Source organism: Akebia trifoliata, chromosome 10 (genome assembly GCF_017979445.1).
Source record: "Akebia trifoliata isolate Shusen 1 chromosome 10, ASM1797944v1, whole genome shotgun sequence".
Lineage (NCBI taxonomy): Eukaryota > Viridiplantae > Streptophyta > Magnoliopsida > Ranunculales > Lardizabalaceae > Akebia > Akebia trifoliata.
Window position 1 is genome coordinate 31,188,033 of NC_141384.1, and position 19,880 is coordinate 31,207,912.

The 19,880-nt window shown below is 40.5% G+C and overlaps 2 protein-coding genes across 2 annotated transcripts; both read right to left on the minus strand.

The window, feature by feature from the left end:
- Positions 1-6,028: 6,028 nt before the first annotated feature.
- On the minus strand, positions 6,029-11,237 carry LOC147393875 (RNA-binding KH domain-containing protein RCF3-like). Its single transcript, XM_086456098.1, has 8 exons — positions 10,279-11,237; positions 7,983-8,456; positions 7,468-7,716; positions 7,091-7,300; positions 6,820-6,887; positions 6,624-6,723; positions 6,400-6,526; positions 6,029-6,313 (listed from the first exon to the last, which is right to left on the minus strand). Exons 1-8 carry the CDS (start codon positions 10,930-10,932, stop codon positions 6,294-6,296), a joined length of 1,902 nt encoding a protein of 633 aa, XP_086312224.1. The 5' UTR covers positions 10,933-11,237; the 3' UTR covers positions 6,029-6,293.
- A 2,077-nt stretch (positions 11,238-13,314) lies between these two features.
- On the minus strand, positions 13,315-17,995 carry KLCR1 (Tetratricopeptide repeat (TPR)-like superfamily protein). The gene is made up of 3 exons (XM_086455847.1): positions 16,976-17,995; positions 14,264-15,172; positions 13,315-13,795 (listed from the first exon to the last, which is right to left on the minus strand). Exons 1-3 carry the CDS (start codon positions 17,635-17,637, stop codon positions 13,561-13,563), a joined length of 1,806 nt encoding a protein of 601 aa, XP_086311973.1. The 5' UTR covers positions 17,638-17,995; the 3' UTR covers positions 13,315-13,560.
- Between the last annotated feature and the right edge of the window lie 1,885 nt (positions 17,996-19,880).

Genomic DNA, 19,880 nt, shown 5'->3' on the forward strand with positions numbered 1-19,880 from the left:
AGAACATAAAGGGAGATGGGTGGACGAGCTACACAGTGTCTTATGGGCTTACCGGACTACACCAAGAAGGGCAACAGGTTTTACTCCGTTCGCGCTAGCTTATGGGACCAAAGTCGTTATCCCGACCGAAGTACAGGTTCCTACCACAAGAACGTAAGTGGCCGAGACAGGCCTGAACGACGAGATGGTGGCTCGGAATTTGGACTGGTTGGATGAGACGCGAGAGAGGGTCGTGGAAAGATTGGCGCGATACTAACAAGTGTTAAAAAGGTTTTATGATCGGAAAGTACGACGTCGGGGATTCCAAGTCGGTGATATGGTGCTTCGAAAAGTGTTCTCCAACACCAAGGAGGTTAATAGTGTAAAGCTCAGATCTAACTGGGAAGGACCCTACATTGTGAGTAAAATTGGGGAATCAGGCGCATACTATTTGGAAACATCAACGGGGGATGTAATTCAATCACCATGGAATGTACTCAATCTGAAGAAATATTATCAATAAATAGTTATCTTTGCATCCATGCCTGCTGCTTGAGCAAAGCCTTGGCCCCTTCACGGGAGCCAAGCCCAACTAAGGAGTTGGTCTAAGGGCAAAGCCTTGGCTCTTTAACAGGAGCCAAGCCCAACTGAGGAGTTGGTTCAGAGCTAAAGCCTTGGCCCCTTCACGGGAGCCAAGCCCAACTAAGGAGTTGGTCTAAGGGCAAAGCCTTGACTCCTTAACAGGAGCCAAGCCCAACTGAGGAGTTGGTTCGGAGCTAAAGCCTTGGCCCCTTCACGGGAGCCAAGCCCAACTAAGGAGTTGGTCTAAGGGCAAAGCCTTGGCTCCTTAACAGGAGCCGAGCCCAGTTGAGGAGTTGGTTCGGAGCTAAAGCCTTGGTCCCTCCACGGGGACCAAGCCTAACTAAGGAGTTGGTTTAAGGCAAAGCCTCGACCCCTCATCAACAGCCGAGCCCAACTGAGGAGTTGGATTGGAGGTCAAAGCCTTGGTCTTTCCACGGGGACCAAGCCCAACTAAGGAGTTGGTTTAAGGCAAAGCCTCGGCCCCCCATCAAGAGCTGAGCCCAACTGAGGAGTTGGATTGAAGGTCAAAGCCTTGGTTCCTCCACGGTGACCAAGCCCAACTAAGGAGTTGGTTTAAGGCAAAGCCTCAGCCCCTCATCAAGAGCCGAGCCCAACTGACGATTTGGTTTGAAGGTTAAAGCCTTGGCCCCTTTACTGCGGCCAAGTCCCGACTAAAGTATTAGTTAAGGCAAGGCCTCGGCCCACAAAAATCGCCGAGCCTAAGGAGTATGTCAAATAAATGCAGGGTTAACTATTCTAAGATTCTCCTACGATGTACACCCACATGGGAGCAGAAGAAAAATGAGTAACAGAGAGAACAGATGACACGAAAGATGCAAAAAGTATTTCTATTTATATGAAAGAAAAGTTTACATTTCCAAATTCAAAAATTGGATTACAAAAAAGGAAGAAAAAAATCAGGTATTCGCCTCAACGTCGGCCTCTGCATTATTGGGGGTTCGGTGCTCGGTTGGTGCTGCCAGATCTTCAGGAATCGGCTCGGGAGAATCATCGGTTAGTTGCTCAGGGACAGGCTCGGGAACAACGTCAGGTTTCTTCGCCGCCTCCTCGACCTTCCTTAGCTTCGCCTTCACTTTGTTATAAGCTTTCTCCCAAGCCTCCTCCGAAGAATCCAGTTGTGCTAAAGGGAGTTGAGCTGATCCTGGAGGGCTCTCTTTTGCTCCACTTCTTTGGCCTTCACCAGTTCTTCCAAAGAAGAAATTTTCCCCTCCGCAAGAGCCAGCTTGTCCTTATTTTGCTCCAGCTCGGATAGTGCGCTATCCAAGCTTGATTGGAGTTTCTGGGAATTGGCCGCAGCCGCATCCCTCTCAGCCTGAAGCTGAAGAATACGACCTTCCGCGGCCCGAAGGTTATCCACGGAAGTGTCGCGAGATTCCACAAGCTTGGCCATGGCGTGTTGGGCCTGATAAAAAATGAGGAAGAGCGTTAGAAGGATGCAAGAAGGGAAATGGTGTAGCAAATCAAAAGAAAGAAAAAGTAAAGGGCTTACCACGGCCAAAGCTCAGAATGCATCGCGTGAAAATTTTGCCGAATCAGCGTTAAAACTCCGGCGAACTTTCTCCACGTCGCGCGGGAGCACGGACGCATCGAAGATCGCCCTGGCTACCGCCGGGTCAGATAAGGCAGAGTCCCTATCCAACACCGGCCTCCCCCTGACCGTGGGTTGCACCACCCAGGGGGAATGAGGGGGCAGATTTTCCCGTTGCGCAGATCCAGCCGAGGACGCCTGGGATGGCTCGGCTGGACGACTAGTCCCCTCGGAAGCCGGAGGTGAGGGGAGCTGGAGCACCGGGGCTGGGGAGCGGGGCCCCCTCCTTAGCCTCTTGAGAAGAGGTTGATGGTCTTCCTCTTCTTCCTCCTCCGGAACAGCGCGCCCCACCCCGGTAGCTCCAGTCTGCAGGGTGGGGGGAACCTCTGCAACTTCCTACTCGGAGTCCGAGCCGAGGATTGGTGGGGGACGCTTGGATTGGAGAGCCATGTCGGACCGACGGATGGCGGGGGGTAGGGTAGGAAGGCTGTAGCGTGGTCGTATAGGTCGGGGTTGGAGAAAAGATGGGTGATCACCACCGAGTCCCCGGGGAACTTATCTTTAGTCGGATCTGCGCAGAATCAGACAGTATGAAATCAGTCTACAGGGAATGAAATTGGAAAAAACAAGAAGAAAAGAACTAAGAACCACTCACCATGGGGGTTGAAGGATTGATACGACAATGGGGGAAGCTCGTCCCCGGGAACGCCTTCCCACTGACCGGAGAGTTGGATTGGGAATAAAAACCAGTCCTTGTCCGAGTCAGGAAGCTCAACCAAGGACGGCTTCCCCCTCCTCTTGGAAAGATAAAAGAAACCCGGCCTGTTCGGACATTTTTTAAGGACAAATTGTGCCCTAATATCCGAAAGGCCGAGCTGCAGGCCTTCTTCCAGTCTATCATTCATCAGCTCGAAGGCCTGAATTAGACGGAAGAAGTTCCCGCTTATTTGGCCGGGAGCCCTCCTATAGAAGTTTAGCACCTCTCGAGTTAGCCTGCTAAGAGGAACTCGGAGGCCAACCTTCAGTTGTCCCCAGTGTACCACAGTGGTACCTGAGGAACACTCACGCTGGGTAAGGGTCTCATCCACATAGGATAGACCCACACCGCTGGGGATGCTGAAAACATCCCGGACAGTGCCTAATGGAGGGCGAACAGGGGAATGAGATTTCCCCTTGGCCATTTTTGAAGAAAAGAAGCAGAGGAGAGGGGAGGGGCCTCGATTTCGTTACCTTATTCTTCGGAGAAACCAAGAACTTTCGGTCACTGGGCGGCAGGCGACTGAATGGCACAGCGAGGGCGCGGCGGAGGCACTAACGAAAGTAGGGAGCACGCGAGGGGACAAATGGGCAGCGTAACAGCAAGGAGAGTGAAGGTGAAAATGAAAATAGGAAAAGAGTGGGGTATTTATAGACCAGAGGGGCCTCGAGATGTGCACTCAAGATCAACGGACAGGGTTTCTCAGATAAGTTATGATGGGGCATTAAATGATGAGAGATCCGATAAGACCGTTCACCCCTCATCACGCGAATCAAGCCATTTTCGGAACGCCACGTGTACTCTATATAATAATTGCGCCGTTTAAACCAACAGACAGGACACACTCTACGAGACCAGCCCAACCGACCGCCGTCCTCGAGAAATGAAGAGGCTAAATAACGGTTCGCCATAAAGAAATCATTAATCCTTGCTGAGATCCAATGGGAGGCCGCCACGTGTCAACTCACCAATTTCTTATTAATATTCTCGAGCGCCCGAGCAATCCGCCCGAGCCCTCGAGAGGAGGTATTGTGGGGGAAATTATGAAATAAGGACACGTGGCAGGAAATTAAGCTCGGAAGTATAGATCAAAGGCTCGGATGGCCTGATATGTAGGCCCAGTAGATTGAACTCCTCAGGTGCAAATGGATGTTTAGCTCGGACCTGAGTCACCGATCAATTAGGTAGTATGGATAATGGCATTATAGGTCGGTAATACGGATCTAACATATGCGTCAGTTGATTGACAGCATTAACAACTCACACCATGTCAAATCCGCTCTAATCATCCCAGAAGTGGCAGGGCAGTTGCAACAACTCCTGCAGCTGACATGTCAGAGAGTGAGCCAGCTACCCTTAGCAACCTAACCGCCTTGGGTCATTTCAGACACAGAAAACGATCAAGTTTAAACACCTATAAAAGGAGGGAGACTTTGGGAAAAAGGGGTTGGATTTCTTCTTCTTTCTAAAACTAAATTACACTGATCAATTTGTCTAACTTGATCGTCGGAGTGGGCTGATTTGCAGGTCCACCCGAGCTAGAAGAGAAGAAAAGTGTAGAGCCAATTCTTGCATCTACAACAAACAATGCTATTTTTGTCACGAACTAACTTACAAATTGGACATTTTGAAAATTCAAACAAAAGTAAATTAAACTTCCAGAGAGAAACTGGGTAATCCGTAGTCCTTCGTCGTCATCAGTCGGATAATGAACCATGTATGGCGGTGTATACATTTACCGATCTTGTAGTGAAATTGAGATTGAATCGAAAGGGAGAAAACCATGCATTTGTGGCATTATTCACCTCAATTTTTGCATGTTTTTTGGTATCTGATTTTGAATTTGACTTCCCATTATTTTACCACATAAATTTTATTTAAAGTCGGGCTGGAGTGACCTCAAGCTGGAACCTCATATCACATTTCTCGATGTGAAAGTGGATAGGAACCATAGATACTTTTTCACTCCTATCTCAATGAAAAGCATCTATGGTTCTCATACACTTTCACGTCAAGAAGTGCGATATGAGATCACTTCAGCATTATTCTTTTAATTAATTTTCAATGTTGATACCTAATAACGATAACAAGGGTTTTGTTAACATGTGCGCTTAGGGAACACATTAAAGTGCAATAAATACACCTTGGGAACAAGCTTTTGATGGTATTTTGGTAATAATTGATCTTTTAAGGGTATTTTTGGTACAAAATCCAATTTTCTGAATCCAAAGTCCAATATCACAATTTTACCATTCAAAATTTTCTGCAATGGGGCACGAAATAAGTTAAAAACTCCATCTTTCCTAATCAGATCCGATTCCAATATCAAATACAATTAAATTCTTATTGCAAGATTTAAGTTATGTGCCAAGTCTTCATTGTCTTATTCATCACTAACACACACAAGTCCAAATTCACAAAAATCTGTATGAGCTTCAATTCTTTTTTCTATATCATGGCATTTTGGATTTAACATGCGTATCTTTTAGATTGCAAGGTTGATGGCAAAATCATGAGATTTTCTTTAATAGGTAGAATTATTTGGCATCCACTTATCATGTAGTACGCTGTAGTTGCAACCCTAGTGCAGTGCAGTGGCATTTGAATAAAAACGAAAAGCTGAGGCATCATCAACTTGTAGCAAATATACTACAGAGACCCAAGGCACCCCAGCAGATGATGTTCATATTCGGTTTTCCAGTTTTGATGTCTTGGAAACAAACTACCATCTCCACTCTCTGTAATGTGCAAACAAACTCCCTCCACGGCTTCTTTGAATTCATACCTCATCCACCCAGAAACAAGTAAGCGATGAGTTCTGCTGTATCATTTATAGACCTCACAGAGAGCCCATTCCGCAGCAACAACATAATGTTGCTCAACAGGGAACTAAGAGCATTGCAGCACAAGATACCATAACTGGTGTTCATGTCTTTCTTAGGACAGAAGTTCAATTCAAGGTGCCCATGACCAACATTTGTGTCAGAAAAGTTTCAAGCTGTTCCTTAAGTTTCTTAGCCGTATTTCACAAGTGCGAGATTTCTGTTACTATTTTTCCGCATTTCCTTGGGTTGGGTATATCCCTCCCTTTGTATGAGACATAATTTTTCACTTTGCTGTGTAAGGTTAAGCAGACTGCCAGCTATTCCTCAGATGCAATATAATCGTGAACCAGTCAAATCATCAATTTACGGACACAAATGCAACAAGGGTGCAAATGGGTTCCACAAAGACTTGAGAGAATGGCTTGTAAACTAGGGTTACAATGAACAACAGATTATTGGGATTGCAGATAAACATGACAAGGCATGCATACCTTTTTCTATACAAGTAACTCTTCTGGTAATTGCATCTTGAAATTCCTGACAACTGAAAGCGTACTTCAATACTTCCCATCCTTTAAGCATGCCCTATCTCACATCAGCTTTATGGAGCGTCTTCTTGTACTGAGAAAACCAAAACAGATATTGTCAATCTGGTTAACGAGATAGGTGAACCTATAATTGAATAAACAAGGAACTTGAAGACTTACTGCTCAAAATAAACCCTTGAAGCAGACTTTGGGCTCTTTCAGCCTGCTCTGGTGTACCGGATATTTGAATGATCTTTTTTGTTAGCTCAGATCTATCTTTGACGAGGTTGACATTCGCTCCAGACAACTGTTCTCATTGAAACAACAGCCAACAGAAAATACATAAAATTTGTGGACTAGCTGACAAAATCAACAAATGATAAAGACTACTGGTAGTTAATTACCTCACTTATCCGAGCAAGTATGTTTCCTGATCCCACGATAAGCTTAGGAATTGCGTGTTCGGGTATGACAACTTCAAGTGTACTTCTAGTGATGGACAATCTGATACCAATGGTGAAAAAGGAGAGTTGGCACATATGTTATAAATAAAGGGTTCAATATAGATAAAGTTGTAAAGCAACGCATAAAATTCACTACCGGTTCAACCCTTCATGATCATTACTTTCCCTCCGGTCCATAGATCCACAGCGAGATGCTCCAGCCTCCTAAGGTCAGGAAATTTATCTTAAAAACCCGTAAGGCTACATAAAACATTGTATAACAATAACACAACCGAAACTGATTCAGCCGTTGAAGAGAAGCCAGAAAATGATGTTTGAAATTAAGATTGTTGTCTTCTCTCTCTTCGTTCTTTCTCATTTTTAAACTTTTACATGATAAATATTATCCAGCACAAAATGTCGCTTACCCTATCCATAACTACCACCTTTGGTGGCTGTGCAGTTATTTCAGTCTGCATATTCGCATAGCCTGCAGCAGCAGAATCACTTCCTTTGCAATCTTCATGAGTTGGATCTCTATTGGGTGAACCAGCTTCAATTTCACGATACATGTAATTACGTAGCCTCGATGTTAACTCGACAAGGGCTTCTCGGGCTGTACTTATCTCCCCAACAATCTGTAAATATCAGTTATCATCAGTAGTTAAATATTTGAACCCGGGGGGGGGGGGGGGGGAGGGCGATAAGTTCTTTTTGTTACAGTATAATTGCTGAGCAACAAGTTCTTCTACAGATAGGAAAGGAAGTGGTACGAATTCTTTTTCCAACATGAATTATCACAAACCTGTACAAGCTCATTGGCCCCTAATGTATCTAAGGGAAAATCTTCTCTTGGTAAGATCTGTATATTTGCACCAGTTAACCTCCTCATCTCAGATAAAGATCCATCCTGCACATCTAAACATCCAATTTCACTGGATGGAACAAGTAACCTTGTCATTATGATATTATCTTTGTCTGGACCAAGATCTACAATCTGACTCTGGATATGCAACAAAGCTTCTTGAGCTGGAAATAGGTCATCGTCAGGACCCTAGCATACACCAAAAACGAGAAAGTTCATTATTACTTCAACCATAGCCAATGGACGATCACAAAGGCTGTTTACATGTTTCATAGAACTAACCTTTTTTAGCAGAATTAGAAATGAACATATTCGAGAAAATGTAGGAGTAGCTCTAAAGGGTGATAAACTAAGACAAAGTCAACTTAAATGGTTTGGGCATGTTCAACGAAGGCCTATTACAGCCCCAGTTAGAAAAAAAATAAAAGAATTCAAGTTGAATTCCTAAAAGGTACCTTATTGGAAGAGACAATAATTATCTGTTCATCTGATCCTGGTGCAGGGTCCATAACCCTGACATTCACACCAATATCACCTCGAAGCAGTTTTATAATCCCATGTGTCTCTCCCATAACTCTGTCAACCTTATCATTTGGACAAAGTATTTGAAACACAAGATCCTCAGCAGAAAATGGCTGTACGTGGTTGGCCATGGAAGTGAACCCAGATTTGAATGCATAGTCAGATGGCTGTGAAACATAGGCATTGTTTCTACTGGTCCAGCCAGCAGAAGATCGCGGACCCAAAGCGGGGCCATTCGAACGCCGTTGCATATTGCTCATGTGAGGAGCAAAATCATCACGAGGAAAAAACTGCTCTGGTGAATGCAATCGCCCTTGGAAATGACTGCAGTCACGAAGCTGGCTCTCTCTCAAGCGTGATGAAATAATTGCTATAGCTTTCTTTACAGCATCCATATGGCCTACAACCTGTATGAATGGTATTGTTGTCACATGACAGAATTTCACATGAAATGGTCAATATATGTTAGTGTGATAAGGCATATGATGATGATGATGGAATAACTAGACGTGATTAAATGGATCCCCCTCAATCAGGAGCAGGTAGAGGACATTAAGGAAACATCCAAATAACCGACAAGAGAGACTGAGCTTAGACCCATAGTTCAGTTGGTTTGACACATTCAAAGCAAATTTGAGGTCATGGGTTCAAGTCCAGCTTACCTAATTAAAAAAAAAAAAAAACTGACAAGAAAGACATCTTGCACCTCTGCCCCTGCACTATGGACAGTCACCTAAAGCCCTTGAATTCAATGCACTGGATAAACTAACTTGCACAAGGAAACGTGATGTTGGACACAAACATATCGTATCAATACAATAACCAGATTTGATCCCCTGGCTCATATGATTTCTTTTTCGCTCTATATCTATTTTATTTTTTGATAAGTGCAAACAGAATTTATTGAGGAAAAAATGGAAGATAGCAGACAAAGGAATGGAACTCCTATTTGCAAAATGTTAATTTGCCTCACCAATTGGCACATCGGGATCTTTTTCAACCTGCAAAGGTTCTTCAATGTGCTTTGTATCCTATATCAACTATCAAAATCCATCACTATCATACCTCAAAAACCACCAAAATGGAAGATACAACCTTCAATTTTTATGTCTTTGATAATGGTGTTTTTTTCTTATTTCCGAGAAAAAAAAAGGTATAATTGAGTTCCTCATAAAATTCATACCATTTGAGGGAAAAAAGAAAGTACTTCTCAATGTATCTTCACAAGTCCTGCTTAATAAAAAATTAGGAAAAGTGGCTAACAACTTCATGATCCTATTAGGAGAAATAGACTCAATTCCAAGAGAAGTGAAGCCCAAGAACCTTAAGTGCACCTTGCACCCTTAACTATTGGTTGATATACTAATTTCAATGTATTACCTGATAAAAGTTATTTACTTACTTTAAAATATATATATATATTGTTATCCCCAATTCAAAGAAAGTCATGTCAAACATTTTTATTTTTAAACTTTAAAAACCTATAAACCATGATAGGGACTTTCAAAGAGCAACATGAAATCAGAAAGCCAGGAATATTCTTGTTGGCATGATCTTACCTTCCATCAAGAGAAGCCTTTTACTAAATGGTTCTAAATTGACTTGGAGGAGTTGGCACCAACAGAAGTCAAGGTTAGGATACCATGAGTTTGCTCACCTAACATTCGACACCAAAAGAAATCACATCAACATTGTCTACATTTCCTGTACCAATCACCTCTCTTTTTGTAGGGTGGGTATAAAGGCAAAAACCCACCCCAAAAGATCACTCACCCTCCATACCAAACCGATACCAATCACATTGGTATCATCCACATCTCGTATAACATCAGTTCAACTTCTTTTTTGGTTATAATTGATATGAAGAGATGGGCCAACTCAAAGCACTGAATATCTCAAGTTCTACATTCTGAAAAAAGGTGTCTTTCTGTATTATCAACAACTTGAAAGTTCAAAATTTTGTGGACACAATTATCCAATATTGATACCTTCAATCAACATTTATGGGTTCACAATCTGAAGCACTCCTCTGCACTTGGTCATACTCTTTCAACTCCCAAGTACATTTTCAAGAAGTCACCTTTAAACTAATCTAATTAATTCTTCTCCAAGTTTACACCATCAAATCAAACCCTTTCACAAGCAAATAAAACGAATTCTAAAATCGAATTAAATTAATAAACTAAGTGAAGGAACTAAATCAGATGTTTCCAAGGAAGACTGTATTACCTGAACAATCTCCTCCGACATCGATACACATTGAGGTAGATTATGATCTCTTGGAAGGATTCTAATATGAGTCTTGGTCTCCATTCTCATTTGCTCAATAATCTTTCCTCCCTTCCCCAACAAAGACCCCACATTGGCTTTTGCCACAACAAGCCTCGTTGCAACACGGATCCCACTACCACGAGGACCGTAATCTTCATCATCATCACCTTCATCAAATCCAAATCCAACATCACTCTCAAGTATCCGGTCATGGATCATGAACAGCGCCTCCTGCGCTGGGGAATAAGACAGAACTCGCCCATCAGGATCACGGCGCTGAACATCGCTTATCTCAATTACCCGTTCCTCATCACCCGGAATCAATTGATGAACATTGATCCAGGCACCGGAATCTTGTCGAATTGCCTTAATAATGTTGCCAGATTTACCGATTACACCACCGGCTTTAATGTCGTGGCAGAGGATTCGATAACTGGTAGATACAGTAACAGAGTTGTCCTGAGGTTTTGATAAACGTCCACCAACGCCACCACGGCGGTGTTGACTGTTATTGTTGTTGTAATGGTGGTATCTTGGTTTGGTCCTCGCTAGGGTTTGTGATTCGTAATCTTGATCGTAGTAATGGTTCCTCTTAGATCTAGATCTCTCCATTCTCACTCTAGAATTTTTCAAATTTCAAACGTAAGGATCAATTAGAATGATAAATCAGCACTACAGGTTCGAAAATTTTCTAATAGTCTGTGATTGAGAGCTGAATATGAGAGAGGAACTCGATTTTTTCTAGGGTTTCAATTTTACGTTCTTAGTTGATGATTGCTACGAGAGATAAATTGTTGATTTAGGGGTTTTTGATGGCGGATCAGGTTTTGATATCTTATTCCTCGAAAGAATTTGTCGAAATCCAGAAAGGTAGAATCTTTCGATTGCAGAGCTGCATAGTTAGAGAGTTTAAATGGCTATTTCTTATTGTACTATTGTCTTTATAAACTTTACTTAGGTGCTGTTTGTTAAACTGAAAAAATAAGTGCTGAATAGCATTAAGCGCTGAAACTTATAAGCGCTGAATTTAAGTGCTAAAAAAGTTGTTTGTTTAGATGCTGAATCATGTTTGTTACGCATTGCTGAAACTGATAAATTGTCTTTGTTACCCTTACAATCATATTATACATTGTTTGCATGTTTTAAATGCTTATTTATTATCAAACACAATAAAATATATTATTTCTTATAAATTAAAATACAATTTATTTTTAAATAATAAATAATACTCAAATCTTCAATTTATAAATAATAATTTCTATTTATAAAAGCCCACAAATTTCAAATTAAAAATAATAATATCATACAAGTCACCAAAATTTGAAATCAACTTTAAAAAGAACTTAATTTTTTACGAATAATTTTCGATGGAAATGAAGGATGTGTAATTATAAAAGCACCCTATGAATTAATAAGGGCAACCCACACTATAGCCATTTGTTGTTTTGTTTTATATGGATTAAAATTTTTGGAATGACCAAATTTTTAGTGAGGATAATTTATATGGTCTAGAGATCATCCTCACCAAAAATCAGTTTATTTTGAAACTTCTAACTCGTTAAAAATAGTTTTCAAAAAAAAAAAATGGACAATTTACGATTCTTGAACTTGTTTTGATAGGGTTAAAAGTTTCAAGATGTGTTGATTTTTTGTGAGAATGATCTCCTCATTGTAGAGATCATCCTCACCAAAAATCAACTCATTCCAAAAATTTTAACCCATATAAGACAAAATAATTTAGCTATGGTGTGGGTTTATTAATTTGTGGGGTGTCTATATACTTATCCATGGGATATAAGAGGTAATATCCTTTTAAGAATAAGGGCATAGTTGTCCATGCTCAAAAAAACAAAGGGCATACTTGTCCGTGTTGAAAAAACGAAGTGCTTACCGCTTTAGCACTTTTTTTCAGCATCAAAATAGTGCTGAATTTTTTTCACTTATTTTCAGCAATAAGCACGAGTAAACAAACGCGCTATTTTGACAAAAGTGCTGAATTTAATTTTTTTCAGCAATAAGCACTGAAAAATAGCGCAAACAAACACCACCTTAGATTTAGTCTCGTTAATCAAGATGCCACGTGGCATATTCATAACGCTATTGGAAATGATTATTCCTGTCTACCGTGTCGTTAACTTCATTCATGACTTTCAGTCATCAGATTTGACTGTCTTTACAGAATGCAGTTCATGATGCCCAATTTAAATTACACAAAAATCAATGGACACGGATGTGGGAGTAGGTAGGCCCTAAATTGGTCAAAAGAGTTGTCCACGTGGCATTTTCCATCGTATTGGGTTAGTGGATCCAACCGCTCTCCTTGAATGATTCTCTTCCCAAATTCATCAATGCGGTTTTACGTGTTCAGCGGTGGTCCACTCCACGTGTATTGAAGGCATTCAATTCAATGTGAATTAGTTTGAGATACTATTTAATACATGTGGATCAATGAGAATATGTGATCTTAACAGGTCTTTAAAATTGTACTCTTCATCTATGAAATATTCTGGAGTCGAGATATGTTGTTGCCCAGATTTTGTGTGGCTCTTGCTATGCAGTCCATCGAAAATTATATTTAAGAAAGATAACTCGGTTCTATTGGACTTGTGATTTAGATCAGATTTAAATAAACATAGAATCATTTTTTCTATCTGGCTTTGTTGATCCGGCGCCATGTGGGATCCAGCCTTGTTTTGTAATGGTTCCTTCCTGCTTTCCATTCATTGATGTTTTCTTCCTCAAAATTTCACTTTACCTGATTTATTGAGGAGTTTCTGTGTCAAAATAGAGCTATATTAAAGTAATTTTGGTTCCAAAGAAATATAAAACCTTTCAGTTGATGGGATGCAGATAAGCAATCAAATTAGTCGAAAAAATTCAATCTAATTGGCTGGATGGTTTTCAACTGAATCGATGAGCATCAAACAAATATATGATTGTTTTATTTTCCCTAGAAAAAAATATATCTATAAAAAATGCCTGACAAGTAGCACAAGAAAAAAAAAACATAAATATATATATATATATATATTTGTTCACTTTGAACATATTTGAACTTTTTCTTTCCCGCATGAACAACTTCAGTATCACATCACAAATTTCAAGTAAACCATCAAGATAAACAGAACAAATGGGATTGGAAGCTCAAGAAAACAGAAAGCCCCACAGAATTCACAACCCGAGCCTTTACACATTACATTCTTCTTCTATGTTACAGAGAATGGGTAGAGAGAAGTGTTGTCAAGTCTTGAAACCCAATCCAGACCATCTCTTCCCTCCCTCTTTCTTCCCCCTCTGAGAGGTTGAATCTATTAGATTCTCAAGTGATTTTGCTTTTCTGTTACGAGTCCTTCCTGCTTCTTTCAGGAGTTCAGTTAGCCTTTTCTTCTCATCGTCAACATCGGGATTTGCTGTCCCAAGCTTTTCTTCCCTCACCTTGAGAATGTACTCCAAGATTTCTATTGCATCTGCTACCCTGTAAACCAGCCAGGAAAAATGTTTAATAGCAGAGCTTTCTACGCATATATATTTTTGGGACTCGACATTTAACATGTTGGGTCAAATGTTGTGAGGGATTATCATTTGCAGTGGTTTCAAGACCTTAATGTGCTCACAATGATAGATGAGAGATTCTATCAGAAATGACGCAATCTTTTTTGACACAAAAGAATTAGCTCCCAAACCATCAGAGATTCCTAGATTGAGGTTCAACTAAAAACAAATTTCCCCAGATTATATAGACATGAAGGGAAGCTAAACCGGAAACAAAAAAGCAAAAGAACATGATAGTCCCGATTTTTGCAAGTTGACAATGGATTTAGAGAATATTGAAACACAAAACACTACTGCATTTTGTGGACAATTAATTTACACAACATATGAATGATTGGTAGTTGTTAAAAAGAAAGACATGAAGAAGAGCTCAGTTTGAAAGAAGGCCTACCTGCCCATGGCATCATAAGTTGCTGCGAGATTGCTATATACACCAAGGGTATCTGGATGACATGTACCACACTCCTGTTCTAGTATCCCCCTTGCTTCTTCAAATAACTCAACAGCCTCATCAATCTTGTACACTTGTACACAAGCCAATCCCATCTGATTCAGTACAACCCCAAAGAATGCTGATTTCCTCTCTCCACTGGCTCTAAGCTTTGCTACAGCACTCTCAAAAGAGCTCCGAGCCTCTCCATATCGTCCAACCATGTAAAACATCACACCCATCTGTGCTTCTATCCCTGCAATCGTGCTTCGCTGCCCCGGTGTGTCTTCCAACAATTTCATTGCCTTTTGTAAGAGCTTCAATGCTTCCTCGGGCTCATTCACAGATTCGTAGATGGCCGAGATTTCCATCATTCCACTCGCAATCTCCTCTGCCGTGGTCCCAGGCACAGGTTTTGCATATATCCTCAATGAACTCTCACAGTAAGATTTGGACTCTCGTAGCTTGCCTGTCTTGTAATAGAGGCCAGCGAGGCGGACAAAGACTGATGCAACCGAAGGGTGGTTGTCACCCCTAGTGGATTTGAAGACTGTGAGGGCCTTCTGGTAGGAGAAAACAGCTTCATCGAAGCGGCAGAGAGATAGGTAAATGTCACCGATACTAACGTCTATAGCAGCGACCTCATTATCATGGCCATTAGCAATCATGGCCATGCTGGCAAGAACGAGATGCTCAAGGGCAGATTCGTAATCCCCCTTCGCTTCATAGATGAGGGCCATTAGCCGGCGGTCAGCAGCTTCTTCAAGGGATGCAGGTGCACTGTGTTCACGGTGTATTTCAAGGGTCTTCTTACAGAGAACTTCAGCTTCATCAAATTGCATTGCTTGAACATGGGCCTCAGCCAAGTACCTGCCATTTTTTTTAAATTGGCTGCATTGGTAAGAATCCATGGAAAAGGATCTACAAAAAATGAAGCAGAGAATTCTTGTCTTGGAAACAGCAGAAAGTCTAGTCAATGAGAAATAGAAGTGCATTTACTTTGGAGTCGCGATCCACCACGTTGTCACGTTCCTATAGATAGGAACAGTGTCTACATGGAATGCTTTGGTTGGACAATAAACACATTGGGCTGCATGCATGACTTGGTTAGGAACCCGAGGTGTTTTAAACTCCAACTACAGCCTGCCACATAGGCACCGTTCCTATTTTATAGGAATGGGAGCAACTTTGTGGGGGTGATTCGGAATAAAACCATGAATTCCAAGGATTGCTATAATCACCATAGCAAAAAATGGTATTTGTGCTTTAAAAGGTTTACAAAATTCCCCTTTTAGTGCAAAATCAGCGACAAATAAATAATAAAACTTTAAGCTTTAAACTAATAATACAATTACATTAGAAGAATGTAAGATACGTCAGCGCCAATAAAATTTTCTTTTTTGGTGCAAAATGGCAGTCTAGATAGGCAGTAAGATCTTAGATTCTGAACAAATAACAGAATACATTTCGTAGCATGGTTCAAAGTTTCATACCATTTGGGAATGTTTCAGCCAAGACTGAAATTCGTAATGTTATACCATTTCAGTTGTTCTATGGACCAAAACATTACATCCAAACGAGATTTTTAACTTTGTTCAGGAGTATGTACATGTATCAATTCAAATAGAAAAAGGCTATATATCTAAGTTCTCAAGAAAATATTCAAAGAAACGGGTTTAAACACAAGATATAATAACTCCTAAAAGAATTGAAGGGCTAAACTGGATTTAGTTAACATCGGACAACAACGATGATGAGATGACAATGGACCTAAGTCTAGAGGGTCCAAATGTTAAACCACCTCTTGATAGTAGACAAATTGAATTTATAGGAGCTTTAAATGGGTAACCACAATACTTTTCAAAAAAAAAAAGGGTAACCAGAATAACTTTTCAGAAAATTTGGTATACATGGGTGTTCTAGTATGGAAAGCCATTTTTGATGAAAATCCTACACATCAATCTTTCATATCTTCCCCAATCCATTCTATAGCCATTTTAATCTTTCTTTTTTTTTTGTGTGTGTGAGGGTGGGGTACACAAATTTGACGAGGCGCAATAATAGTAATAAAAATTATAGTGTTTTTGGTCAGTAAGAGGGTTACTATTGCCACACCAACTTTTACTAATGCCACGCCAACTGTGTGTCATTCTTTGGTGATTTATACAGGAATTGGTGTGACATTAGTAAAAGTTGGTTTGGCAATAGCAGCTCTCTAAATGTAATCTTTGGGACTTCTTTACTTCCGTATCTCTGGCACTATAGACAAAAGATAACCCAAAGAGGCAGGAATCACGCTGACAAAACACGTGCCAGCGTCCACTTCCTGCCAAAATATGCCTCGGATCGCGTGTCCTCAGAACCAATTATACACCGCGCATGTTAAATTTGAAGGGGAGGTTTCACTAACGTGCGCCAAAACGTCGTTGGCCCATGCGAGTGGAATTATGAGGAGAAAAGCTCCTGAAACTCCAGTACAAAGCCCTGAGTGACCCTATAGTACACCTCACAAGGCGCACGATATAACGTCCTCTAACATGCGCTTAAACAAAAAAAAAAAAGCGAACCTTCGAACGGAACGAAAGATGAATTCCGTGCACGTTAACAACCCACTCCATGGGAATGCTAACGTGCGCCATATCAAAATTAAAGGAGGGGTGACCGATACTGTACCTGCAAGTCTCTGCAACTCTTGGATCAGTCTCTCCCAAAGCCTCAATTTGGATCTTTAACCCTGCATCGTAACAAGCTATAGACCGATCAAGTTGCCCCAGCATCGAATGCGTGTCTCCAAGCTGCATATAACCCGAAAACGCCGCGAGTGCGTGATCTGATCCTCTCGAAATATCAGGAATCGTAATTGCTCGCTCAAGTGCAGGGATCGCCTCCTCAAACCTACCCAAACTACAGTAAATCGCTGCAACTACGTGCAAACTCATCGCTAACTCCAAACTCGGCTCACCCTCTTCTGCGCATCGTTCGAACGATTTCGAAGCTCGGATCGCGAAATCTAACGCCTTGTTCGGACTATCACCGTTGGCGATCGTGTCGCGGGCGAGTTTCAGGAGAAACGGACCGAGATCTGGGTTGTCGAGTGCTGATTCATCGATTTTGGGCTTCTCTGGTGTTTTCTTCTTTCCTGAGCTTCGATCTGGAGAGGGCTTAGTTCGTGAAGTAGATGGAGATGGGGTTCGCTTCGGAATTGGGGATCTGGTCTTAGGGATTCGAGATTCTGATTCTTCTTCATGGTTTTGGATCTGGTCATCGTTGTCTGGAACAAGAATTTGAAGTGGTGGAGTTTGAGGAGGGGTTTTTACTGAAACCAAACCCGGCATCGTGACGAAACGAAGAACAAAATTGGATTTTTTTTTTACAGAGAAGAAGATACGAGAATTCAAATCTTAATAGATAGATAAATAGATCGAGAAAGAAAGAAAGAGAGGTTAGAGGGAGAGTTACTGAAACGCCATTAAATGTGGAAGAGAGAGAGAGATAGAGATCGGGGATTAGTACTGGCCACCATCGTAATGGTTGCTTGGAGAAGACTTATTCTCAGGTCTCATGATCGACAGACAGAAAGCCAGCCTGAGATCTTATTTAATTATTTAAAAAAACCAAGAAAATAAAAGAAAGATAAATCAAAAAAAAACATTATCATCACATCAGCTTCAGCTCAGCTTCTTTACTGGACTCTAGTCTTCCCTCATTGGCTCATTTCCATTTTCTACCAATCGTTTTACTCTTCAGGTAATTTTGATATACTCCTTTAACTTTTAATGAACATTTTTTTAGATCCCCCTATGTTTTCAAACTAATGGCATACCCTTAACCTCAGTCTTCTCTCAAATACTAATAGCAACTGACTTAAATGCCCTCATCTTCATCCTTTAGCTCTAAAACCCTTTCATTTTTTTCAAATCGAAAACATAAGTGATGCACCTGTAAAGACACTCTGACGCCCAAATCACTAAATATGCAATAAGAACATTTTTCTCTGTCCTTGTAAAATCATTTTGCCACCTTTAACATGGGTCGTAATAAAATAACACGCTAACACGTATGTGATTGACAAGGCAAGTGCATAGAACTATGAATCTTTTTCTTTGAGATACACAACTAAAAAGAACTACGGTTCTGTGTACCTGTCACCTCAAATGCATATGTGTGAGCGCATCATTTTATCATTAGTCTTAACATATTTAAGACCGTAACATCTCATTTCAATTATCCCATGGCTTTAGCCTCATGTTACATCCATTGTTTCCCATATTGAAATATACTATTGACTTCCTACAACATTGTCCCTTACATTGCATCGGCATTGTGGTGTGCACAAAATCATAGATTTTTTTTCTTGAGATATAAGTGTTCTACACTCAAGAAAAAATTGATGGTTCTTTGCTCAAACAATATTGTGGAAAATGTTGCAAGATGTCATTGTAGATCCGCTGTTGTAACTTTTACATAATTGATGAAAACTGTTGGGAGTGGTTTGTGATCTTTGAAATTAATGAATTATTGGTAGATCTGCTGAATTGCCCGTCTGACTCCTAAAGAGTTATTGCTTGACTCTGAATACGTGGTCTTAGGGCACACGTTAAAGTGTAATAAATATTTTGAAAATCGAATTTTCTATAAAAAAAATGCCCTCAAAAGATTTTGTTTTATCAAAAATGACCTCAAAGGCTTATTTCCAAGGTGTATTTAATGCAGTTTAACATGTGTCCTAAGGGTACATGTTGACGAAACTCCCAAATATTTGCCAATGATTCTAATTTCCCATCTTGTAACTTGAGGAGACATGTCATTATAGAATGAATGTTGATTTATACACATGTATACACAATTAATCGATAAATGGATACCAATAGTTTTCTCTATTAGCAAGCAATGCATCTTATATCGTGTGTTTATCAGATTGGATCACGTTTCGATCTAAAACACCATTGGATCGGATACAGGCTCAATAAGACATATGGATTCCAATCCGGATCTGGTCCCATTGTTATTGGAGCAATTCTAGACCCACCCAATGACTATTTGGGAAGATGCCTATTGCCAAAAACTCAATTCTAGATAAAATATGTCATTTTGCTCTCTGTCTCTTTTTGAATCGTAAACATTAAGAATAGAGAAAAAGTTTCCTCTCAGCCTTTTCTCTTCTAAAGCTTAATAAAAAGTGGATATTTTGCATTATTTAGATTAGATTTTTATGTCATAGAGAAAGTTTACCTCCATGTGCAAATGCTCTTAAATATATTTCATCCCACCAAACGCAATATTCATTCAACGTGGCTTACAAATTAGGTATCTCACCAAACATGCAAAAGTAAGCTATATTGATTGATGTTAATAATATGTGTGGGCCCACATTCTTTTCTTCCTCGAGATCAACAAATCAAATGATAAATATCAATAAAAGAAGAAAAAAAATGAGTGATGATAATATGACTCTCGCACGGGGCATACTCATGGGGTGTGAGAGAAGCATAAACTTTATGCATCGGGTTACACAACCGCACATCCTTATAAATCTGTGCAGTTGTGGTATCCCAATGAAAGAAAATCTATGGTTCTA